Genomic DNA, 15,642 nt, shown 5'->3' with positions numbered 1-15,642 from the left:
ACACGCGGAGACGGCAGGTACAACCCTACCAATTCTCTAATGCCCGCGATCCATCCACTCTCGGTCGGCCTCGTTGTGGGCGATGATTGCGTAGCCAGTTGGACCGGTCTCGTCGAGTCTTGTTAAGACTCTCAACTTCATCATTACCCATTCCATCTTTCTTCTCGACGTGCGACTCCTCGGACTCTTTCCTCCGGATCTCTCCTTGACATCTCCACTTCGCCTCGTCTCTCACGTACCCTCATCGCGACCGCGGTTTCGCACATCAGTCACCGTCTCGCATTCGCGTCGCCGTCTCGGATCCATCATCCCCTACGTCCCACATCCCGACCATGCTCTCGTTAGGCAGCAACACCGTCGACGGGTGCAATGGCGTCCCATACCCCACCACGCCCGGCGCCAAGGCTGACGTTGGCCCCGGGTACAACGGCACTATCCCCTCGGGCTCCTTCGCATGCTATAGCTCGCCGAACACGCTGGGATCGCTGTGCTGCGGGCAGCTCGAGGGCCAGGCCTACGACTGGTGCGGGTGGGCGGCGTGCGTCGTCTCAAACCGGACAGCTTGGGAGTCGTGTATCGAGCGCAACGGTCTCGCAGCCAACGGTGTCTCCCCGACCCAGAAGTGCGTGACGAGCGGTGCGCGCGCACGGCGAGCGGGGGTCGTCGTCGCGTTGGTGGCCCTTGGCGTCCTTGCCGTGTCATAGGTAAGTTACCATCCACCCATTCTCACGTTGCGGGCTTGCTGACGACTGCAGTCATGAGAGTTGACCCGCCATTGCGATGCGACAGCGGCACGGCGGGAGCATAAACTTTTGAGTTGTAGTATAGTCACACTTTGAATGTCATGCCCTGTAATCGCAGTTCCGTCCACGATGGTAGGATGGTTGATAGCAAGCGGCTAGAGATGGGGGTGCCTGGTTGTCTTGAAGAGTTTGGGATCTCTCGATACACGTGTAACATGGCGCAGGGAATGCGCCACGCGCCGTGGCGCCACACAGGCACGCGGAAGAAGGCGTTTCACCGTCCACATTCAAACTCGGACATGCAATTGGTCGTTAGACCAATCGTATTCACTCCAAAAACGTATCCTAATCAGGTTTCTAATCCTGCTTGGTCCTTGCCGCGATTCGAACGCGGGGCCACTCCCAAGAGGTACGTCCTCTTCGCTGACGAGATTAGATCCGTCAGCGTATCAGACAGCTCCCTAAGAGAGTATGATAACCACTACACCACAAAGACGAATGTGCTTCTGTTCTGCATGGTATTCTTTGCGTGTTATACTCGAACAGCTAGGTCGTGTACCTCGACGAACACAACCGCTTAGATCATTAGTAGTCGACGAACACAACCACTTGTATCAGTAGTACTGAGGTGTGCGTCAAAGGTGCAGTATTCAAAGGCCAGTCCAGGGGCGTTTCAGTCATGTCGAGGCTGACTTCCTAGACTTCCGGGAGGCTCACTCTGATATGACGGCTGCCATGGTCTCGGAGGCTCATTCTGATATGACGGCTGTCATGGTCTCTGCAGGGAGATGAGAGCCGAATAGCCAATGGACCCTCCGGACCATTCTCCATCAGAGGACGCTGGCTGAATGATGTGTTGGGTATGGTTTTACTCAGTTGCATTGTGGCGTGGGACGGCGGCCCTAGACTCAATCCCACTTTGCGACACTGTCTCAACTCAGCCACCCATCTTAGATTCATGAATTCATTCACGCCGCGTGCAAAACAGCGCGCAGGTCGTTTGCAGGCATGCCCAGCATCAGTCAGAGATATAAGCCCAACCCTACTCAAGTTCCATCTTCACTCCACATCTCTCACCTCGAACCCGAACCTTGTTCACGAGTAACGAACGAACCAAAACAGTTCTACCTACCTTGTTCACGAGTAACGAGCGAACCAACACAGCTCTACCTACCTTCTCGACAACCAAACCCAAGCACAACTACCACCATGTCCCTCGTCCACATCACCAACACCTCCTTTTACGAATCGGTCGACTCGGCGACCTCGGTCCCACAGGCCCACTGGCCGCTCTACATGGCAACTGAGGACCTCGAGGACGGGATGCGAGCGTGCATCGTCTACCCTAACTGGCTCATGGCCGGTTGCTGCGAGAATGGGTCGGACAAGCGCAAGCGCTCGGAGGACAGCTCGCTCTCCCACGACGAAGGGTGGGACGTGTGTATCACGACTCTGAGCGACAAACAGCTGAAGAAGTGCTTCAAGAAACTGGCGGCAAACAGCGATGACGACGACGACGACGACGATGACAACGGGAATGACTGGGAAGACGAGGAATCTGGAAACGGGAAGGAAGGGGACGGAGATGACGGAAGTTGGAAGCCGAACGACAAGGATGAGGGGGGCTATGACGATGGCAGCTGGAAGCCCAACGGCGACGGCGAGGACAAGTACGACGACTGTATGTGGCATGGCAAGCGCATTTTTCGGCGCGCAAACCTCGTGCGCCGCGACGCGTTCGAGTTTTCCTGTGTGAGACCGTCTGGTGCTCGCCCCAAGTTTTCACACCGGGTCGTGTTCGCCAGTTCTGTCTTTGCCGCGGCCTTGACCATTCTTGCGGCCGGCCTGTAAACTTGTATAGAATCAACGGGTCGCTTAGACTTGGCACTTAGATCGTAGACATCAGAGACAGTTGATTATGAATTGCCACCTTTTACTGTGTGGAGGCGCGTTGAGGCTTGGCACGTAAGACAACATAGACTGTTGATTATGAATTGGCCAGCCTGTAAGCTTTTATAGAGACACGTTGAGGTAAGACAACGTAGATTGTTGATTATGAATTGGCCCTCGTGATTTATACTGTCGCTGAAATGGTTTATTGTGTAGAGAAGCTGCTTGTACAGTAGAAGGCTTGGGAGGTTCGATGAATGGCATGACGGGCGATTGAGTTTGGCGATGTGGGAACAGCCTGTTATGCAAGACTGTGGCCAGAGACCTTGGTGCGAATGCCCATGAAGATTTTGTGTAGTGTTTGTTCAATACATACGAGCTTCATCTTGTCGTAGTTTCCTTCACGTCTCCCATCACTTTTCTCTACATTTCGAATCAACCATCCGTCCCAACAAACCATCCTCCCCAGCATCATCACCATGGCTCCCATTTCAGCTCTGATCGTCGCCGCTGCTACTGTCGCGACACTCAACACCACCTTCCCCCTATCTGCGACGACCTCATCGTCCATTGTGGCGGTAGCCGCCCCCTCCAACCTCACCATCCCTCCTTTTAAAAACTTAAACACAGTTGATTGTATTCCGTCCGCCGTTGCCGTCGGGGCTAGCTTCGTTGGCTGCGGTTCGTTCCCAGGCCCTGGGGAAGCCAACGGTGCTCCTCAGGCATTCTGGCCCCCACAGGTCCAGCCTCGCCCCGGTCGGGCGTGTATTGGTTACCCCAACTGGTACATGATGGAGTGTTGCAACGGGGCCCGCGATTATATCTGCGGTTGGGAGGCATGTATTGGGACAATGAGCGACAACGCCATCGAGTCTTGTTTCCGTCGACTTGCAATCCGCGACGGACGGCGTAGTGTGGGCGATGACGACGACGACGATCAAGGATTCCTGCCCGGCGAGTTCGTCAACCTCACGCGTCGCCGGCGAAAGTACTCCTTCAACTGCGCGAGTGCTGGCGCGAGATCGGCAGCGCCCAGCAGCTCGGGTAAACTGGTAGCGCGAGTTACTGTCCTTGCTGTCACCGTCGCTTTCGCAACATCCGTCCTTGCTGCGTTGTAGTGCGACGAAAGATTAGAACGCCGACACCTCGGGCCCTGAAGTATGGATAGTGAGTAGCAGCTTGAGAGGCCTACTGAACTTCAGCTCCGATTTGAATAATGAACCGCCATGCAAAAGTAAACAAGATCCAATCAGTGTACCAATAGAATCGCAGTTAACCAGCTCGGACACTACCAAACTTACTGATGGGATGGAGAGCCAGGCCAATTGCCGCGCCTTTGTGCGTGCAACCACCGTGCACCCCGTGCCCCGCCCAGTTCGGACACCATCCCTCTCCTCATCTCCCCAGCATCCTCCCCCATCGCTGACAAGGCCCACATTGGTCCAACCCGTCAACCCCGTTTTCACTCTTGATGCCAAATCGCGCACGAACCTCCAACAAGCTCACAGGTTGATAGAACTAAAACCCACTGGCCCACTACTGATGCGACTGATGCTCCACACTCCACCATGTCCTACGATTGTGCAACCTACCCAGCCTTCGACGCGGCGTCGACCGTCGCGCCGCCGGCCTACCACATTCCTTCCGAATACAACCTCCGCGCGTGTATTGCCGCGCCTAATGCCCTGACCGCCGCGTGCTGCTCGGGCGCCAGCATCGGGCATGGCGGCACGGAGAACCAGTGCGGCTGGACCGTGTGTCTCACGGACGCCAGCAACGAGCAGTTCGCCGCGTGTCTCACCGCCAACGGTGCTCCGGGTGCTAGTTTCAACTGCGCCGACAAGAGGGACTACCCCAGCCCAGAGCCCTCTGTAACTGCCACCACCTCGTCCACATCCGAGCCACCGGCCACTCAGACTCCCTCGTCCTCGTCGAGTGACCCCCAGAGCACGCCCTCAAGTGCCAGTTCGGAGCCAATCCCCTCCGAGTCTCCCAGCTCGGTGCGTCCCAGTTCGGCGGCTCCCAGCTCGTCTAGCGTCGCCTCTTCGTCTAGCGTCGCCTCTTCGTCTAGCATGTCGTCGTCGGCTGGCGGCATCCTCCCCACGTACACCGGGCCTGGTGCGCCCCCTCCCGCCCCAGCAGTTCCCACCACCGTCGTCTGGCTCACCGTGACATCGTCGAGCGCGTCGAAGAGCACCGCATCTGCCACCCCCACGCCCAAGAGCGGTGCAACCCAGCGCACTGTCGCCGGCGCGTGTCTTGTCATCGGCGCTCTCAGTGTGCTTGCCTCTCTCCAGTAATGTTCCAGGTGGCGTTGTCGCGTCGTAGACGCCGCCTCGAGCTGGTCTCGGCGGTACTCGTATCTTTCCTACCTCTTAGTCTCTCGTAGTTTCCGTTCCTCTCTCTCTCTTGTGACTCTGGAAGACCGCGATATGCATTAATTTTTCGGTAGACTTGGGACAATGTCGGAGCCTGGGAGGACCGTGCGCGCGTCAAACATTCAACAGGGACTGTAGGAGGAGATGTTTGATGCTAACCGTGACTCGTGACTGTCCCCGACATCGGAATGGCGCAAACCCACACGCCAAGCCCGTCGATAACTGGAAAGTGGGCGCGCTTGTCCTAAACGCTTTTTTTCGGACGTGTCGGCCTTGGCGCACGTCATGAGACTGGTTGTTGCTTCCGCAACAGTTTGCAGCTATCATAAATACAAATTTACGACTCGCCTCAATGCGCAGCAGTTCGTGCAAGCTGCCGGATTCGTCCTCGCGATCCTCGCGAAGCAAACGTCCTCGACCTGCGCACGCCCAGGCACGCCCGCAACGCCGAGCAAGCGTCATTGTTCCACAGGAGACGGCGCACATGAACCAAACATCAGACGAGAAAGAACCCCCTCTGGCCACATGCGGGGGCGCGAGCCGACCCACCCCCTCGGCCCGAGGCGCTATGGCCGGTCCCAGCGAACCCAGCCAGCGACCACAGCCAGGGAACACAGCCAACGAACACAGCCAACGAACACAAGCCTTTCTGAGCCCACAATAGACCCCACCTGGGCTGGGCGGTGTGGTCCGAGACCTGCACACTTGCTCGGGCCCTCCGCACATCTCGCGCCTGTTGCTGCGCTTGCTGCGGATGTCGCGGACCAGCTGATCCGCTCTCCGCGCCGGTACGGCGAGCTGGTGAGCGGCAATCCTATCTCCAGCATACTAGTCGGGATCTCCCGTTCCTTGCCGGAATCTCCTCGGTAGCGCGTCAGCATTCCACTGTCGACCTCGTGACCGATACGCGTGGCTTGACTTCTATCTTGGCATCAACAGTGTCCCTGACGCACTGTCCGTCGTGCGAGCTCTGGAACAGCAGGCTCCTCACCCTGCCCCACGCGCCTCCCCATGGTCCTCTGCACGCCCCGTTCGTCATTGCCCCTTATCCCAGCCCGTCTCCATTTGGACCGTGGAGGCTCCAGGCCGTGCGAGGCAGAGCGAGACAGAGCGAGACAGAGCAAACACCCCGGGTAGTGATGCGCCAGGGGTGAAAAACGCCACAGATGCCGAATGGCGATCCCCATCTTACCCATCACGTCTCTATCTCTGGCGCGTCTTGGGGCCTCGCCAACCTCGCCCACCTCGGGCCTCAGGTGACCTGTGACCTGGGTCTCAGAACTACCAACCTCTCCACATCGTGCTGTGACCCGGTCCTCTCTGGTGTTTCTCTCAGCCACTGATGAATGCTACTTAAAGCGCTGTGTCGGCGTCTCTTATCCCCACTAAACACACAACACCCACACTCACTGAACGACTTTCAACCACACACCTTTTGGTGTTAAACACCCTCACCCCCACTCCCAAGATGAACAACACCGATCGCATGAGGATCCGCTACGCGCAGCTCCAGTGGTTCCGGAACGGTAAGGCGGCTGGCGAGCCCTGGCCCCCTTCGCCTCCCGACTCGCTGCGCCTGTGGACTCCCAAGCACATCTGGGACCAGCAGAAGCACGGCCACCACTCGGACTCGACTGTCCTCAACGTGTCTCATGACGTGCCCGCGTCGCCCGAGATCGGCACTTTGCGCACCCACGGGGAATAATCCGGTCTAGGACACCCGCATTACCTAGACCAACCTTTCCAAGTACGTCTAGGTGTGATTACATCCTGATCTTATCACAGATTGTCAAATACTGTTATACGATAAGAGACCGATACGAGAATCCGAATCGAGATGAAGACAGACCGACCAGAAGCCGTACGGAGGCGATGACTAGACTAGTGGCACTTAATGAGTAACGTTAGAGCGGTAACGACCGGTGTTTCAGTCCATGCAGCCAGCACTTTCCTTACTGTGCGGTGCTCCTTCTCTAGCCTTCTCCCTATTGACCCTCACTACAGCGCCAGTACTCCCGCTGAAGCGACGGCGCGCAAGTTGAACGACCGCGCGGATGTTGGGGATGTGCGAGGCCTGGATTGGCCGCGAAGACTCATAGCGGCAATAGGAACTCGCCCGCGGCGGCGTCCAGGGGTTACGGGGGTTAGTGCAGTGGAGGGAGGTTATGGTGAGGTTGGGCATGGTGAATGGATTGGTGCTGTGAGAAGAGAGCCATGAGAACGTAAGTGAAGATGTAAGACCCGTCAGTGTGACGAGGGTGCACCCCAGTCATGTCCAACATGCACCCAGAGCTCTGCGGTGTACGACCGCTTTGGACTGGGACCAAACCAACATCTTTATCCGCTCACGTGACTTGGTATCCTAACGGAAGCAGATATGAGATTGTGCCTGGAACCATGTGGAGGTCGGCCAGTGAAGATCTTCATCCCCGACAGTCCGTCCGACTCGACATCCAGCGGGGGTATGCTTCCCCGTGGCCTCCCAACGTTGTTTTCAGCCGTATAGAGCAGCGCTAAACCCTTCTACGACCAAAAGCAACAACATCCGAAACTGCCAAATTGGAAAAGACTGCATTCCTGACGTTGTCCGCCTGGCTCTGTTCTCGGCGCGCTCCATCCCATCCACAAGCACGAGCATCCTCCTCTTCTCCCCACTGACCAAAAAAGTTCCCCGCCAGGGAGTTGAACCCTGCTCTTTCGCGGTTACGCCACAGTCCTAAGACATTCTGGCTACTCTCTACTGAGAGGCGAATATACTAACCGATATACTAGCGAGGATATGTTGTTGTTGGAAACGCGTACCGATACAGCACTGTTGCCAACCTCCTCACTCCTTGCTCCTCACTCGCGTTCATGAGTCTGCTCGCACCCCACAGCCATGGGACCGCCAGTCAGTTCTCCGCTATACCACGTGACCGATCGGGACATTGTGAGCAAGTATGGGTGATGCTTGTAAGGAGTACACAGGCTAACGGATTCCTTGTTTTCGCCAAGCCCCCTTCTCATGGAGAAGTGTGCCCACTCCCAGTCTATCCCAATGTCCATTGTCCATTGTGCCCCTCGAGTCTGTCTCTAGTCAGCCCTGCGGGGCCAGTCTGCTAGGCCTACGATTCCGTTTTTCAAAGTCCGTGTGCGGGCAAACCGCGGGGAAATACTTGCCGCCGGGATAGAATTGACCTGAAAAACATGCGCTAGGCCCGTTCCTGAGTCGACAAGTGCCGGTTTTGGCTTGGCTTCGGGCTGCAGGCTGCGGGGCATCTAGGACCTTGAGCGCTCAAAGCTTCGAGTCTGGAGTCGGCGAGGCATCTCAGGCTGTTGAGCGCTCAAAATCCGAGTCTGGAGTCTGGGGTGGTAGATTCTTGTTGTGATCTTTACCATCGTACACTCCCTCATCACAAGCAGCCATCATGGGCAAGAGCTCCAGCGACGGCATGAGCCCCAGCGACGGCCAGAAGGCATACCAGGCCGACGTCAAGGTCACTGAGGATCAGCCAGGCGTTATCCAGGACGCCGTGTTCGGCGAGATCACAGAAGGCGGACCCAACTTTCGCGGCGTGAGTGTCTCTATCTCCCTCCTACACTGGGAACACTGTCCATGTTTCTCGCATCACTACATCACCACCTCACATCTTCACTTTTAAAACGCCTGCTCGAACTCGGAGGGAGAGTCGGGCGAGGGAGGAGGAAAATGTTTGGCCGATACCAGGCGTGCCTGGAGATCCGGAACTTGCCTCCAATCGGTGCACGGACAGCATCAAGATATCCGATCGGATGTTGCGCGGCCCTCGAGTAGAGACGTCGAGACGGCGCGGTGCAAGTGTCATTGAAGACGAGTCGCGCTGGATGCACACTGGTGCACCAGCTCCAGCTCTGCAACATTCAGTTTATCTGAATTGCTGCTCGGCAAATCAGGGATGCTCGTGATGCGCTCACCGTACTTGCATCCACGCGCGATCTCCACCGAGCTAGTAACATCAGGCGCTAACCCCAGGTCGGCCTCGGCGGCACGTTCGTGCTCATGACCAAGGCCAACGTCGGCCTCGGCATCCTGCAGATCCCGTTCGTGTTCATGACGATCGGCCTGATTCCCGGTATCATCCTCCTGGTGGCCATGGCAATCTTGGTCATGTGGACCGCAACATACATCCAGGGCTTCAAGCTCAACCATCCCCAGGTGTACGGCTACGCGGACATTGGCGAGGTGTTATTCGGTCGCGTCGGCCGGGAAGTCTTCAGCGCCGTCTTTGTCATCAACTTTGTCTTTGTGTCCGCCTCGGCCATCGTGGCAGTAAGCACGGCGCTCAACGCCGTGTCAATGCACGGGACATGCACGGCCGTCTTCATCGCGGCGAGCGCCGTCGTCGGCTGGATGCTTACGTCCATCAAGACTCTCGGCAACATTACGTGGCTCGGCTGGGTCGGCATGGTCTCGATCCTCGCATCAGTCCTTACCCTCACCGTCGCTGTTGGCGTTAATGACCGGCCGGCTGCTGCTCCGCAAACCGGACCATGGGACAAGGACTTTAAGCTCTTTGAATCGGCCACCGCTGTCGGCGGTATCAGTGCCATCACCAATGTCCTTTACGCGTACGCCGCCACCCCGACATATTGGGGTATTATTAGCGAGATGCGCGACCCGCGCATGCACAACCGCATGATGGCAATTAGCGTCACCCTCTGCGCTGCACTGTACATCGTCATTGGATCGGTCGTCTACTGGTTCTGCGGTAAACACGTCTCGTCTCCCGCCCTCGGATCCGCCGGTGTCCTCCTAAAACGGATTTGTTACGGGCTCGCGATCCCAGCCCTTCTGGTCTCGCTGTGCATCTATGCCCACATGGCCGCAAAGTTCCTCTTCGTCCGCATCCTCCAGGGCACAAAACACATCTCGCAACCGACCAAGCGTCACTGGATCACATGGTTTGGATGCACGACCACCGTCGTCGGGGTCGCGTATATTCTAGGCTCGGCGATTCCTACGTTTGGCGCAATTGTCGGCCTCATCGGATCGCTGTTTACTCCCCAGACGACAATTATCGTCTTCCCACTTATCTGGTGGCACGACCACTGGCGTTACACGCCAAAAGACCAGCGGTCGTACCGCATGCTCGCGGTCAACGTCTTCATCTTGGTTGCCGGTATCTTCTTTGTCGTCGGCGGAATGTACGCCGCTGTTACGGATCTCATCAAGACAGGCTCGACTAATGGGCCATGGACGTGTGCCGACAACTCGGGCTCGGTGCCTGCGGCGTAATAGGAGTTGGGATGAGTGTATGTGTAGAATGTTTAGATGCTATAGTGGGCTTGTACACAAGCCTGGCCATGGGATGTATTGGGCACCATTCAGATCCACAGTGAAGGCTCGAGTAGTTCCGCGACCCATTCCGCCACTTTCACAACCTCAACCTCGATGTCGGACATCTGCTGACGGCACCAGACGAGCCAAGCCCTGTCAGCTAACACTTCTGCCCATGCCAACGCCCGTCTCTTTGCAGAAAGCTGTTTTCTCTCGGCTTTTGCGGACTCGTGACCGCTGGCAATTCATTCAGGACTGCCCCTCATCGCGGAATCCGAGCAGATCGATCCCCGATGCTGGTCGCTCCCTCAAAACCCGACGCGATCATAGACGTACCCCGCCTCCCGCGAACCGGCGTGGATTTATTGTCTTTCTCCTGATCCAGAATTCAAGATCCAGCACCGTAAGCAGTCCTACCCTGCTCCGAGCCAGGAGCGGAGCCGCAACGTATGTGTGCCCTCAGACGTGATAACCATCTCCTCACTAGTATATCGGTTAGTATATTCGCCTCTCAGCAGAGAGAGCCTCCTCGGCGTCGTCGACGTCGGAGCAGGAAACCACCGCGAAAGAGCAGGGTTCAACTCCCTGGTGGGGAATCGTTTTGGATGTTGGTGGCGCCGAGGTCCCAGGCTGGGACCAGAAGCGGGGAGGAATGCGCTCGGGTAGTGAGTTACAGTGAGCGAGGCAGGTCTGCAAGCAATGTTCTGAGGTCCGTCCATGGGGATGCGACTGACTGAAGGGTGGTGAAGAACGAGTTGACTTCGGTCCACATCTCGGCGTCTCTACCTCTCTCTCGCCCTCTCGCCCTCTCGCCCGCACGACATGTACTTTTACCGGTCAATCAATCAATCGGCGGTCGGGTCTGGCCTCTCCTCCTCCTCCTCCTCCTCCTCCTCCTCCTCCTCCTCCTCCTCCTCCTCCTCCTCCTCCTCCTCCTCCTCCTCCTCCTCCTCCTCCTCCTCCTCCTCCTCCTCCTCCTCCTCCTCCTCCTCCTCCTCCTCCTCCTCCTCCTCATCTTGCACAGAATCCCAATACATATGCAATGCTCAATGCTATTAATACACGTGAGGAAATGATGCGAGGCGCCTACAACCGCGACCGCCCCTCGACCTTGGGCTCAGCCTCGGCAAGCACCCTGAGCTCCTTACGCAGGATCTTGCCCGACGCACTCTTGGGAATAGCCTCGATGATCCGTACCCCACCACGGAGCTTCTTGTGGTTTGCAACCCGGCCCGCAACCCACTCGGCCACGTGCTTGCCAAGCGCGGCCTCACGCCTCGCGTCCAACTTGTCCCTCGTAACGAGATAGGCGCGCGGCAGCTCGGTAGCTTGAGACTTGTCGTAGATCCCAATCACGCCGACATCGACAACCTCGGGATGCTGGAGGAGGAGGGCCTCGAGCTCGGCCGGAGGAACCTGGAATCCCTTGTACTTGATGAGTTCCTTGACCCGGTCCACGACCTCGTACCATCCCCCTTGGTTGACGACAACCACGTCGCCGGTACGGTACCATCCTCCGTGGACAATGGCCTTGGCTGTTGCCTCGGGATTGTTCAGGTATCCCTTCATGATTGTGGGACCGCGAACCCAGAGCTCGCCCCGCTCGTTGATACCCACATCCGCCCCGGATTCCGAAACAACGCGAGCCTGGTACGTCGGGAGGAGCTTACCGCACGTCGCGACGCTGCCTGGCGTCTCGGCGAACTCATGGGCGTGAGCCGTCATAACAACGGGCGAGGTTTCGGTGTTGCCGTACGCCTGGAGCATGATTACGCCGGGAATGAGCTTGGCGAACGCGTCGGCGATCTCTCCTCCGAGCGGGGCGGCACCGCTCACAACTGTCTTGAGTGAGGTCAGGTCGTAGTTGGGTACATTCTTCGAGTTGAGGAGCGTAACCACAATGGGGGGGACGATGAGCGCATGGGTAATGCGATATTTCTGGATCGCTTCGAGGGCAGGAATCTCGTTGAAGCGCGGGAGGACGACGACGGGACATCCTTTAGCTGCGGGCTGGAGAAAGTTCATCCCAAGCCCGTAGATGTGCGAGAAGGGGAGGACGCCGAGGATTACGTCTTCGCCGCTGATGAGCTGGCGCGAACCAGCGTTGAGCGCCTGCAGCTCGGACGTGAGGTTGTGGTGCGTTGTCTCGACGCCCTTTGCAAGACCAGTTGTGCCGGACGAGTAACACATGATGGCCGTGTTGTGCGCTTGCACGCCGTCGAACCGCTCCGCCTCTCCAGGCTCTGAGGCGATGAGATCGGCAACGGTATGGTGAGTGCCCGAGGTCTCGCGGGCGAGGAGAACGACGCGGTCGGCTGGAAACGCGCGCTTGAGGAGCGGCCGTGCCTTCTCCAGCACTGGAAGGAGGGTGGGGCAGAGGAAGAGGATCGAGGCGCCCGAGTCGTTGATCTGGTGTGCGATTTCGCCGGCCGAGCTGCTGTCAACATGTATCCGGAATTAAGACCCGGGGACGGGGGGCGCTGGTTGACCCGACTATCTCTTGGACGGGGGGCGCTGGCTAACCCCACCTGCCTCTCCCAAAAACCTACTAGCCTGCATTCGCTGGGGACACTGTCAAGCCCGCGGCGAAAGAGCCATACATTGCGCGCGCCCACTCGAGCGAGTTGAGGCCCCACAAGAGGGCAATGTCACCGCGTCCCACGCCGAGAGAACGCACGCCGGTTGCGAAACGCAGTGCGCCGTCCACCACGTCTGCGCGGGTCAGGACGCGCCCGTCCAACCCGTCGATGTAAGCTGGGAGGGATGGGTCGAGTGGGGCGAGGGGAGAACCGCCAACAACATCGGGAAAGAGGTAGTGGAACACGCTGGTGTTCGGGAGGAACGGTTGAGGGTACGGTGATTCAAAGATGATTGCTGGTGATGACATGGTAATGAGTGTGGGTGAGTTTCAAGATGGTGTGATGGAGTGGATGATATAAACTTGGTCTGTTGTCTTGCATGACGTGCCCGTTTGTTCGTACCATTTGATGCGAGGCTCGGTTCGAGCGAGTAGAGATGGTGCATGCCTAGATGGCGCAAGCAAAAGTCGAGTGATAACGCCATCGATGTAAGCCACAAACCAGGACTCTATGAGCCCGTGTCGGCCTGACTCGTAAATGTTTTCCCGGCGCCCGTGCCAGGTGATAAGATTCAGGGCGGAGATCGGAAACATGTCCGTATATCTGATCGATCAGGTTGGATGTTGGTTTAAAATGCAGGTGCTGTCCGAAATGTACCGCGCGTGGTGAACGGCCGAGCGAGGGGTGAGCGGACTGCTCTCGGAGTGGCAAGTTAGGGTGGGAGCCGTTGAGAGTTGGGTGGTCTCCACTGGTCAGCGGGGAGCGTGTCTCTGTGTCTCTGCCGAGCCGTCAGCAGAAAGAAAAGCGGAACTTGGTAGCCAGTGGGAAACGGAAAGGGAAATGGAGTGGGAATGCTTGTATATTCAAGGCTGCGAGCATCTCTTCGAGTACGCGCTGTTGGGCGTCGAGCTGTGGTTGGCTGCTTGAACAGGAGATCCAGAGACTACCCCCATAGTAATATTAATAGTGCTAGTCGAGGTACAGCCGGGACCACGAGCTCCCCGTACCCCTGTGGGACACGTGCCGTGGGTTGTGACGCAGGGACTCAGGCCTAAGTCAAAAGCGGTATGTTTGACTGCTTGATTGCTTTGGATCTCGCCCAAATCCCCTCATTTCGTCAGTGAATCTAACGATCTAACAGGCACAATTAGTTTGGTCCTGTGAACAGTTTGACTGTTGGATGGTAATTTGAGTCGCGTTCCAGGTCCAGTTGGCAGGGGTGTGAAGGGAGAATGAATAAAGCTAAAGGGGAAATGGACAGTATTGACTTTTAGACGTGTTTTGCTCAAACCACCCCTCTGGTTCCATCGTTTGGTGCACGACCAGAGCCTGGAGCTGGTGTAACCTGGTCGGCACACTGTGCGGTATGAGGGAGCAGATTGAGTGAATGTTGTTTTGTTTCAGGATCTGAATGCCGTGCCGCGTGTGACTACCAGATCCTGCCCAGCTGCCCACAGGACCAGAGGACTACAGGACTACAGGACCACACTACGCGAGAGTCTCAATTGATCAATTGATCAATTGTTTGGACTGCAATGTCAGACTAGATTACAGTACTAGATTAGACTCTTAATACAATCTCACTAGAATCATAGCCCTCTTTGTGCTGTGCTTAGTCTTGGAATCCTCAAGGCACAGCAACCAGTTGAACTGATGAGACAGTCACCGAGTTTATCGGACAACAGCTCCTTACACTACTCTAAAGGCACTTCCTCATACACACCCCCTTACACACTTATAACAACGCGATTGCGCCATTTCCTTTTCACCCACTACTCAACTCTTTACTGCCCCCTTCAAACACTCACACCTTGCACAGTCATGCTCGCTCCCCTTCTTGCTCTCCTCGCAATCCCCGCCACCTTTGCGGGCTACGCCTGCACCGACACCACCAAGGTGCGTCCCTCCACCTTGTTTCCCCTCTCAAAGCCCCCCATGCTAACTCCAGGCCATGGTCAGCCTCAAGGGACCCGGCCCCGGCAACGGCACCGTCTACTTTACTCAGCAGGCTGGCAGTGACGAGGTTCACATCACTGGCGAGGTACCTATCCATTGTCCTATTGTTGTTGACACCAGCTCAACGCCTTCACCCCCGGTAAGCACGGTTTCCACATCCACACGTCCGGCGACATCTACACGGACGGCTGCGCGTCGACTGGCGGTCACTACAACCCCTTCAACCGCACGCACGGCGCACCGACCGACCGCATCCGCCACGTTGGTGACCTCGGGAACGTTGAGGTCGACGACAGCGGCCACGCCAAGATTGACTTTACCGACCGCGTTATTACTCTTTGTGGGCGCCGCACCATCCTTGGGCGCGGTGTCGTCGTCCACTCGGGTGCGGATGACCTCGGTCGCGGCGGGTTTGCGGACTCGAAGACGACCGGGCACGCTGGCAACCGCACCGCCTGTGGTGTCATGTGAGTGTTACCATTGTACCCGAGAGCAACAAGACTGACTCTAGTGCCACTGTCGACGCCACCAAGTAAGCGCGTGGCGGTCCGTCCGGGAACAGGCGGTGCAGGACACTTTCACACTTCCTTCTATTGTAGCCTACGTAATGTGATTGTTTACAAACACAAGGCGAACGGCTCTGGCAAGCTGGGGAGGATAGGAGGTGTTACAGTGATGGTGTGGCTAAACGACAATCAATCGATCACGGTTATCAGTGACACGAACAACAGTTCCATCGGTCCACTTTGGCCTCAATGCTGTGCCAACAGTGGCGTTGGAAGCGGTGAGCTCCCCCGACG

General features: G+C 57.2%; 7 protein-coding genes across 7 annotated transcripts; 6 read left to right on the top strand and 1 right to left on the bottom strand.

Moving 5' to 3' along the window:
• Nucleotides 1–332: 332 nt before the first annotated feature.
• Nucleotides 333–808, top strand: CcaverHIS019_0108840 (uncharacterized protein; the record flags this gene model as incomplete). The annotated part of the gene is made up of 3 exons (XM_060604191.1): nucleotides 333–622; nucleotides 655–704; nucleotides 756–808. 3 exons carry the CDS (start codon nucleotides 333–335, stop codon nucleotides 806–808), a joined length of 393 nt encoding a protein of 130 aa, XP_060453432.1.
• Nucleotides 809–1,952: 1,144 nt separating this feature from the next.
• CcaverHIS019_0108830 (uncharacterized protein) lies at nucleotides 1,953–2,594 on the top strand (the record flags this gene model as incomplete). The annotated part of the gene is made up of 1 exon (XM_060604190.1): nucleotides 1,953–2,594. The coding sequence occupies one exon, from the start codon at nucleotides 1,953–1,955 to the stop codon at nucleotides 2,592–2,594; it is 642 nt and encodes a 213-aa protein (XP_060453431.1).
• A 1,607-nt stretch (nucleotides 2,595–4,201) lies between these two features.
• CcaverHIS019_0108820 (uncharacterized protein) lies at nucleotides 4,202–4,933 on the top strand (the record flags this gene model as incomplete). Its single annotated transcript, XM_060604189.1, has 1 exon — nucleotides 4,202–4,933. One exon carries the CDS (start codon nucleotides 4,202–4,204, stop codon nucleotides 4,931–4,933), a length of 732 nt encoding a protein of 243 aa, XP_060453430.1.
• A 1,546-nt stretch (nucleotides 4,934–6,479) lies between these two features.
• CcaverHIS019_0108810 (uncharacterized protein) lies at nucleotides 6,480–6,716 on the top strand (the record flags this gene model as incomplete). The annotated part of the gene is made up of 1 exon (XM_060604188.1): nucleotides 6,480–6,716. One exon carries the CDS (start codon nucleotides 6,480–6,482, stop codon nucleotides 6,714–6,716), a length of 237 nt encoding a protein of 78 aa, XP_060453429.1.
• A 1,702-nt stretch (nucleotides 6,717–8,418) lies between these two features.
• On the top strand, nucleotides 8,419–10,265 carry CcaverHIS019_0108800 (uncharacterized protein; the record flags this gene model as incomplete). The annotated part of the gene is made up of 2 exons (XM_060604187.1): nucleotides 8,419–8,565; nucleotides 9,003–10,265. 2 exons carry the CDS (start codon nucleotides 8,419–8,421, stop codon nucleotides 10,263–10,265), a joined length of 1,410 nt encoding a protein of 469 aa, XP_060453428.1.
• A 1,128-nt stretch (nucleotides 10,266–11,393) lies between these two features.
• Nucleotides 11,394–13,194, bottom strand: CcaverHIS019_0108790 (uncharacterized protein; the record flags this gene model as incomplete). The annotated part of the gene is made up of 2 exons (XM_060604185.1): nucleotides 11,394–12,741; nucleotides 12,857–13,194. 2 exons carry the CDS (start codon nucleotides 13,192–13,194, stop codon nucleotides 11,394–11,396), a joined length of 1,686 nt encoding a protein of 561 aa, XP_060453427.1.
• Nucleotides 13,195–14,707: 1,513 nt separating this feature from the next.
• On the top strand, nucleotides 14,708–15,378 carry SOD1 (uncharacterized protein; the record flags this gene model as incomplete). The annotated part of the gene is made up of 4 exons (XM_060604184.1): nucleotides 14,708–14,782; nucleotides 14,835–14,927; nucleotides 14,963–15,309; nucleotides 15,354–15,378. The coding sequence occupies 4 exons, from the start codon at nucleotides 14,708–14,710 to the stop codon at nucleotides 15,376–15,378; spliced, it is 540 nt and encodes a 179-aa protein (XP_060453426.1).
• Between the last annotated feature and the right edge of the window lie 264 nt (nucleotides 15,379–15,642).

This window comes from Cutaneotrichosporon cavernicola (genome assembly GCF_030864355.1).
Source record: "Cutaneotrichosporon cavernicola HIS019 DNA, chromosome: 1".
In the NCBI taxonomy this organism is placed as follows: domain Eukaryota; kingdom Fungi; phylum Basidiomycota; class Tremellomycetes; order Trichosporonales; family Trichosporonaceae; genus Cutaneotrichosporon; species Cutaneotrichosporon cavernicola.
Note: the sequence above shows the minus strand (reverse complement) of the source record. Positions and strands in the feature narration are given on the sequence as shown.